General features: G+C 43.1%; 1 protein-coding gene across 2 annotated transcripts in view; it reads left to right on the top strand.

Moving 5' to 3' along the window:
- The first annotated feature begins 418 nt into the window (after positions 1–418).
- The window catches only part of LOC100489903 (thiamine transporter 2), a 29,469-nt gene continuing 20,949 nt past the window's right edge, over positions 419–8,938 (top strand). Inside the window, exons 1-4 of one of the 2 annotated variants that reach the window (XM_018094468.2) lie at positions 419–826; positions 5,781–6,558; positions 7,010–7,202; positions 7,999–8,140. In XM_018094468.2, the coding sequence (XP_017949957.1) occupies positions 5,946–6,558; positions 7,010–7,202; positions 7,999–8,140 (948 nt within the window). In that variant the 5' untranslated portion in view covers positions 419–826; positions 5,781–5,945. Of the gene's footprint in view, positions 827–1,017; positions 1,985–5,780; positions 6,559–7,009; positions 7,203–7,998; positions 8,141–8,938 lie in introns of those variants that run through there. The other variant, XM_018094467.2, reaches the window with a different exon arrangement.

Here is an 8,938-nt window from a genome sequence, read left to right as displayed (position 1 = left end):
CTGGCAAGAATAGTCAGTAGCTCCTCTGATGGTGGATTAAGAAAATGCTCTTTGTTAATCAGTCATAAGAGACTGTTTACTTGCTGATTAAACAGTTGCTTCCAGTTGCATGTATTTGTGGCTAAATAAAGTCTATTTTTGTTTTCAAAGTATATATTATCTTAACCCTGTGTTGCCCTATAGCAGGAGGCTTGTGTATATGTAATATATACACACTGAACATGAACACCAGTAGTAATAGGGTTGTCACCTTTGCTAGTGGCTATACCTGAACAATGGGGGTGGGGCTGATGGTATCAAGGGTGGGGCAGTAGAGCTAGGGGTGGGCATGATAATATCAGGGTCAGGCAGATTGGATGGGGTTTTAATGTTAGGGTGCAGTTATTGGATCACTTACAATTGGCTGGAATTCCATTCAGTTTTTTTAATGGAAAACTGGTATGTCTGATTGAAAACCAGATGATTGGCAACCCTAGTTCTGTCTTTATTCTGCCTGATGAGTAAGCCCAATCATTTAATTGTATGTGGTCTGTTATACCAGTTAGGCAGAAAGCTCTGAAATTTGCTTTATTATTTCTGTAATAAATTAATTGGAACTTGTTGATAGAAATATTTAAATACTTTTCATTTATTGTTCAGATTATTGTTTGGGTTTCACAAGGCTGAAAACCGAACAGACAGTAGAGACCCAAACAGACCTAAGGAAAACCAAACTGGTCGGGTCAGAGCTGAACAGGTGGCAACCCTATATGCAGGGTTCAGGGACACTTTACAACACATAATCCCAGTGCGGTGCTCATCCATGTTTTGTCAAAATTCCAATTAAGTAAGTACTTTTATGTTACGATTCCCACTAATCTATCTATACTTTTTCTTTATTCTTTCCCCAACAGTGAACTTAGTAACAGTTTAACCCAACCTTGCCCCTTCTGAAGTTTAAATTTGCCACTTGAAAGCTTATTTGCATTGAACTTCTGGGTGGGTGGAAGGGGGTGGAGGTTTGGCTTCTGGGTGCATATTCGGTTCCTGTGAAGTTTTTTTGTTGGGGGGACCTGGGGTGAACAAGGTATTCCACCATAATGTATAGAATAATACATGTCCGTGGGGCTAATCCGTGCTTATCAGTTTCTTTGCAACTGCATAAAATAAACCCTCATCTTAGCAAAGACTGTTTTAGACAATGTGGCTGAACCGGCTCAGTGATGCATATCTGGTGGGCAGGGTCGGACTGGGGGGTGAAGGGCCCCCCTTAATTATGAAAAAATCATAATTAAAAAAAATGTTTTACACGTACACTTTAGAATAAAGCGAGCAGAAGAAATGACAACAAAAGAGAAAGTTATGCGCCTAAATGGAGGATATCTTCAGTAAGTAATAGGGTTTTAAAAAAAATGGATAGTTCAGGCAAACTAATTTTACATTTATTAAAAGTGTTGTATGGGAGCCTTTCTACCTTCCCACTAATACTGAGTCATTTTTTATTGCAAGACCTCTGTTACTAGAACGTTTAATATGTTAGTTTTTCCCACCCAGCTTTTTAGAATAAAGGAACTTGGCACCTATGTAAATAAGGCATTAAATGGAAAGGTATTGTGTCTGGTTGAAAAACTGGGATGTCTTGTTTAAAACTGGCCAGGTGGCAACCTTATTAATTACACGCAGATATAAAACTGCAGGGTGCTGTTCTATGAGCATGATTCTTAGTGTCTCCTTTAACTTTAACACATCATAGATGAATCTTTCACATACTGTACTTTTAGTGTAGGTGGGGCGGAAGTATTTTCCTGTACATATATACATATATACTCACAGAAAGTGATCAGACTAGGTTGCTATGGCAGGGTGCTGCAAGCAATACACCAGTGGATGGAAATTTCCCACAGTTCTTCTCTGCCTCTATGGATTATTTGCTAATCTTAAACCTTTGGATCCATTTTTTATTGCATATCTTGTTGGACCACATCATAACCTCACAACTGAACAGGTGGGTAAATCATTATTAAGTGGTATTTTAATGCATTTACACTTATTTGTCACTGGTAATTTACTGCAGTACTACCTGTAAAATTTGGATTTTAATGTGTTAATTAAAGGGCTTCTTTGAAATTAATTTATATGAGGCATCAGATCTGGTACCAAGTTGAAGCAGATAAATAAAAAGTGGTAATTTACAATGGCACTGGACACCAAGTGCTAGAGCAATGATCAGGGGTTTTGCGAGAGAGCCATCATCTTCCGTTTTCTTCTATTTTTGGGATCCCGGGGCCCGCGCATGTGCAGAAGAGTCTTTTTTGTCAAAGTTTGGCTTTTCACTCTATGGCACAAGCAGCAAGAAAAAGGAGGAGAATCGCTCTCTCACAGCTGCCCCGGGCTGGTGCGATTTTCTCCTTACAGGGGCACCAGCCTGGGGTAACATTTGGCATCTCCTAACATTTGGCACCCCCAGTGATTTTTACCTTTCCTTCTCCTTTAATGGGCTTTAACACAGGTCAGTTGTTTTAACTAAATAAGAGAAAAGAAAAAACAAAGTTCCAGCCTGGTGGTTATTCCAAGCCTCTCAGTGAAGGTCCCCATACGCGGGCCGATTATAGCTGCCGATATTGGTCCCTTGGACTGATTCGGCAGCTTATCGGCCCGTGTAGGGGCAGAACCGAGGGGCCTGGCCGGCCGATATCTGGCCTGAAATTGGCCAGATATCGATCGGCCAGGTTAGAAAATCCAGTCGGATCGGGGACCGCATCGGCTCATTGATGCGGTCCCCGAACCGACTGGGGCCAAACGATCGAATTCGCCTACATGCCTCCCCGATATCGCCCACCCGATCGGTGGGGATATCGGGTGAAGATCCGCTCGCTTGGTGACGTTGCCAAGCGAGTGGATCTGCCCGTGTATGGCCAGCTTTAGATCATACAGGCAGCTTCCCTTTGTCTTTTCCCCAGACAGGAGCTGTCTATTTGGGCCTAAGCTGCCTTTTACTTATCTACCAGAGATGCCTCAGGTAGACATAAAACATCCGGACTGGACCAGCAGTCCCAAAACGACTCTATTAATAACCTGGGAGATAGTGTCCTTACCACAATTTTATATACATTTGTATGAAACCCTGTGTGCGCTGGCATTACTCCTGCAATATATATATATATATATATATATATATATATATATATATATATATATATATATTCCTCTCTCCACTGGTGTAAATACTGTGGCAGTTAAAAAAACACTTTACAGTTGCATGATTTGGGGCCAGAAGCTGCCATATGAGCTCCTACAGTTGAATGCTGTGCCTGTCAGTGTTGCTGGAACATGGGGCAGATGACAAAGTTTGACATGTTGCCAGCAGGAAAAAATGCCAAGTATGACATTAGTCTTCTATTTTCAGCTGGGAGAACAAGTTCATTACTCAGCTTACTGTTACAGGCTAAATTCCAATTAAAAGTTGGTGGCGTAACTATTGATGAGGTTTTGGGGCCGGGGGCTCACAGGTAACCTGTGATGTTGAGGTCATCTCCAATTTTATGTGGGGGGGGGGGGGGGGGCGGGTCACTGATCACCCTGGGCAAAAAACAGTTTGTGTGTGAGAACAATAAAGCTGTGTGTGTATGTTTGCAATGCAGTAAAATGAATAACAGCAGGCATAGATTCTCTATCAGTACATGACTAACTATTATCTGTGGCTCCAGGGAGATTTGTGAAACCAGAACAATATTCTGGCCAAGAAATGAACATAACATTTATATATAAAGATACTCACTGTGATTTTGTTCTATCAATGTAGCTTAATTATCATCAAGTACAGTCATTTCTTATTAGAACAGAAAGAAGAAACAAATCAGTCAAAAATGAGGAATTGTTATGCTAAATTAGCATTGCTCCATTTCAGAGCTTTCTGGATAACCGGTTTTTGCATAATAGAATCAATTCCTTTAATTAAAGGATTAGACTAAAGATAGCGTTGGGGTTGCCACCCCCCCCAATTTTGAATCAGACATTCCAGTTTTTCAAAAAAGCCTGTCCCTTTAAAACTTTCTATCTAGTTTAAAAACATTGAGAATGGGGAGAAATCCAGCTATTTGTGTCTAAGTGATGCAATAACTCCACCCTGGCATCATTGTGGCACCCCCAGCATCCACCCCTGATGCCATCAGCTCCACCCCCCTTTGTTTGGGTTTATCCACCAGCAAAGGTGGCAACCTTAGCCCCCCTAGGGAACCCCCCATGTCCCCATCTTCCTGGAGCCAAAACAATATTGGGTTTATTTAATGTTTAAATTATTTTTTAGCAGACTTTAGCACAGGGGTGGGCAAACTACGGCCCGCGGGCCACATCCGGCCCGTTAGCCCTTTCAATCCGGCCCGCCGTCTCCGGCCCCCTTAATAGAATGACGGGCCCTGATTGGTTGCGCCCCGTGTGTGCGCACAACGTCAGCACGCACGGGTCGCAACCATATAAAAGAATGCATGAGGCAAGAGAAATGCCGCTTGCAGTTCCCCCCTATCTCAAAGTGCACTGTCTCAGTCTTACCCGCCAGAAGCAGTATCCCGCACTGAGAAGATCTGCAGGCTCTGCACCATCCCTTCCGCCTCCCCATAGAGAAGAATCGGTGCCGGTGCCTCTTCCATGTTCCCTTGTTTGGTGCTCTCGGTGGTCTTGCTTATGGCATCACTATGAAAACACAACGCTGTTTTACAGCGCATGCGTGGCATCTCTCATTTCCTTGGTAACGGCGCACCTCCCCCAGACATGTGCAAACAAGCGTTCTTTTTTGTCAGGATGCGCATGCATGGAGGCGGTTTCCTATTCAAAGGTAGTGATTTGCTGCGTTACCGGAAGTAGTGTAAGCTCTGGTTTGAAGTGCCCGTCAGAGGTTGTGTAACAGGCGGAAGTGCTGCTTCTGCCATGTTGGCACACCTTTGTGTTTTATTGAGTTGTTTAATGTCCTTGTGTGAGAGCTCTCTGTAAGATACTTGAGTGGGTGGATAAATAAATAATAAACATATTATTAAAGGCTGCATAAGATTGTGATTGTACTGTTGTCAGACTAACCAAAATATATAGCTTATTGTATCTTTATATATGTAAACTGCATGTATTGGGATCGTATCGGACTGGCCGCCAGCATACATAGTTTGAAGAGTAGGCTTATAAGCTAAGGTTTTCAGGTGGACCCCTGGTTTAGAAGTGTGACTGATTGAACAGCAAGAATTATAAATGACTCGCTTTTGCGCACAGTTGCCTGATGTTTGCATTAGGTACTTTATTGAGAGTGTGCGCATTATAAATCAATATGCTACACAATATCTCCCCACATTTAAAAACCTTCAAGAGGGATCATTTCCACTCATTAATAGAATGACGGGCCCTGATTGGTTGCGCCCCGTGCGTGCGCACAACGTCAGCACGCACGGGGCGCAACCATATAAAAGAATGCACTGGGGAGCCGGGGAACAGAAAGACGGGACGGAGGAAGCAGCGGGTTGCTGGAGGAGGGAGCAGCGTAATGCTGTCCCGGCCCGGTCCGGCCCGTCCGTTAGTCAATGTGGCCCCTGAGCCAAAAAGTTTGCCCACCCCTGCTTTAGCAGATCCAAATTATGGAAAGATCCCTTATCTGGGAAACCCAGGTCCCGAACATTCTGAATAAATGGTCCCCTACCTGTACATGATATTGGATATTTGGGTATTGGTAATGCACTGCTGGTGAGCAGCAAGGTATACTTTTGAAGGTGGTGCACAGGTAATGAAGAAAATTGATTTCTCTAACCTCCTTCATATTGCAGGTGACAGGCGTTGTGTTTCCAGTGTGGACTTACAGCTACCTGGCATTGCTGGTTCCTGCATTCCTACTAACAGATTACCTGCGTTACAAGCCAGTCATAATCCTGCAAGGCCTTGCAATTACCACCACATTGCTCTTACTCCTGTTTACCCATGGTGTTCCAGCTATGCAAGCAATGGATTTTGTCTATGCTGTTTGTACTGCCTGTGATCCAGCTTACTATGCCTACATCTACAGTGTGGTTGGCTCAGAACATTACCAGAGGGTGACTGGTTTCTGCCGCAGCATAACGTTGGTGGGTTGTACTCTTGGCTCTGTGATTGGACAAATGCTAGTGTCCTTGGCTGGGGTGTCATACTTCAATCTCAATATAATTTCAGTGACATCAACGTCGGTGGCTCTTTTGTGCTCTTTGTTTCTCCCCATGCCCAGTAAGAGTATGTTTGTTCACAGGACGATGGCAGAAAACACAATAGAAATGCCACCCGTAGAGCTAGAATCTCCTCATTCAGAGCAAACACAAAGTGCCACTGGCACAGAAATTGAGAGCAAGAGTACGGGCAGTAATAAATGCCTACAGGTATTTGGGCGCCTGGGTAAAGAAATGAAAGAGTGTTACTCCTCTATGAAGATCTTGTACTGGTCCTTGTGGTGGGCCTTTGCCACAGCCGGATATACCCAAGTAATAAATTATATTCAGCTTCTATGGGAACACGTGGAACCTTCTCAGAAATTTTCTATATACAATGGGGGAGCTGAGGCTATATCCACATTTCTCGGTGAGTGCACCCTCTGTTGATATTATTTCATTTAGGATTTGGGCTATACCATTTTGGTTTACTGTAATACCTTGTTGCTGATTTAAATCAAATGGCTGATTTATTAAATAGGGCATATAATGAAAAATCCCCCTAATTTTGTAGGCAATAATGAATAATATATGTATCTGATTTGACTCTGGGTTAAAAATGATCATTAATTAAAAGAAGGCCCCTTTATTGGAACTCCCCATAGATCCTCTCTGGTTCCTAACCCTGTTTCAGATGAGGGGTGGGTGTGTCCAAATGGTCCCTACCAGAAGCACAGTAGGAGAGGGGTATCCAATCACAGCTGTGCAGGCAAACAAGTAAACATAGGCTATTGTTCGCTGTCAGGTCCGCACAGTTGCTGATTAGTTCCTATCCTACAGTTCAAGTGCTGAGTACTCTGACGAGACAAATTTCCTTTCAGGTGCCATTTTGTCTTTCTCGGTGGCATATGTGAAGGTGAACTGGGACGTGTTTGGAGAACTGGCTCTTACCATTTTCTCTGCCATTGATGCCGGAGCCATCTTCTTCATGGTTTACAGCAGAAATATCTGGATGTGCTATGCTGGATACATCATTTTCAAATCCTGTTACATGCTCCTCATCACCATTGCAACGTAAGTATGAGTTTTTGAGCAAACAAATAAATAAAAAATAAATAAATAAGAAAGAAAGAAATAACTAAATAATGCTAAATTAATAGTGTAGCAGCCATTACCCAAAGCTGTGGAACATACTGCATCACCCAACAGTACCCAGACCTGACACATTACTTGTAAAATAGAGGGCAACAAAGTTGCACCTTAAGTGCAGGGTTTATTTGCAAGGTTGGACTGGAACGACACGGCACCGAGAAAAAGCCCAGTGGGCCCCAGCCCTTGTGGACCCCGTAGCCCTCACTGCCCCAGTCTCCACCCTCAGCCAATTGCGAGCACCGGCACATCTCCCCTCTATTGCGGCTAAAAGGAACAAATGCAGTACGCGTGGGGGAGAGGGGGTTTGACGTTTGTGACTTTGGTGGGGGGCCCCAGGACAACGGTCCCAGTGGGCCCATGACACACCAGTCCAATCCTGTTTATTTGTACTAACAGCTCTGTGCTCTGCACCCAATGGCCCAGGATGCAATTGCTCTGTAAATGAGAACTAAGGGGTGTGATGTTGCTGCCTTTATTGTCTTGCACTTCTGGTGCATCTAGGGCTTTAATAAATGTGACCCATTACAGATGCATAAAGGTTGGCCAGAGAAAAACCCTATTCATATCTGGATAGTCTGTCCTACTTACTGTCCTAGAGAACTAGAGTCATCAATTATCCTGTCTGCCCTATAAAAAGGGGTAAACTTAGCCTATAAAAAAAAAATCTAAAAAATGATATACTAGTTCTTCTCTCCAGTAAGTTGTTTCTCCATTTTAGGTACCAGCTTGCTGTTAATCTAAGCATGGAACGTTATGCACTGCTGTTTGGCTTCAACACCTTTGTTGCTCTGGCTCTTCAGACCATCCTGACTCTCATTGTGGTGGATCCTCGAGGCCTGGCATTGGACATTGTAACACAGGTATGTAGTGAAATGGAGTCTCTGGGGTTTATTTATAAACCAAGGTGCTAAATTACACCATTGCACTTTCCAACAGCAACCAAGCAAATCTTTGCTTACATTTAATAGCTATTAAACTAATTGCTGACTGGTTGCAATTGATCATTTAGAAACAACTTTCCCCCCTAAAAACCAATAAGATGTTTGCTTTTAAACAGTTGACAAATAAATGCTTCATGCTGATTGGTTGCTATGGGTTACTGCACACACCAGGGTCCCTACATCTGTGGCGCATGCAATATTTATTCTATACACTTGTCCCACTTACTGTATATGTGAGAACAGAAAAACGAGTTTGAATAGAGGCGGGCGGGTGCGACATCTATTGTCTGCCACATACAATGCGGTTTTTGCACCTCTTCCTGGAAGGTTTAATAACACCTGAAGGTGCCAATCATGCTAATACAACCAACACCTTACCTTCATGAGATCCCTGATCCCACACTGGTTATGATAATCAGATTATGCTGATTGGAGCAACATTCCAAGGTATTTATTCCAGGAAGAACTTTATACAAGTCATTTTGAACTGAGAAAGCCAGTTGGATGACTGGTGAAACGTCTTCAAGAAAAAAAAATAGCAAATCCAGTTGATTTGACTTATTACTACAGATATACCATGACCTGGATGAATGAGAATCTTCACATCCCACATATCAGTTCACATAATTTGTGTGCATTGGTGCATTCCATGGCTACATGGCAAGAAAGTGCAGGGCTTAAACATTTCACATGACTGTCTTATGACCCTCTAGAAGC

This window comes from Xenopus tropicalis, chromosome 5 (genome assembly GCF_000004195.4).
Source record: "Xenopus tropicalis strain Nigerian chromosome 5, UCB_Xtro_10.0, whole genome shotgun sequence".
Classification (NCBI taxonomy): Eukaryota; Metazoa; Chordata; class Amphibia; order Anura; family Pipidae; genus Xenopus; species Xenopus tropicalis.
The sequence above is the reverse complement of the archived record's forward strand: the minus strand, read 5'-3'. Positions and strand labels throughout refer to the sequence as shown.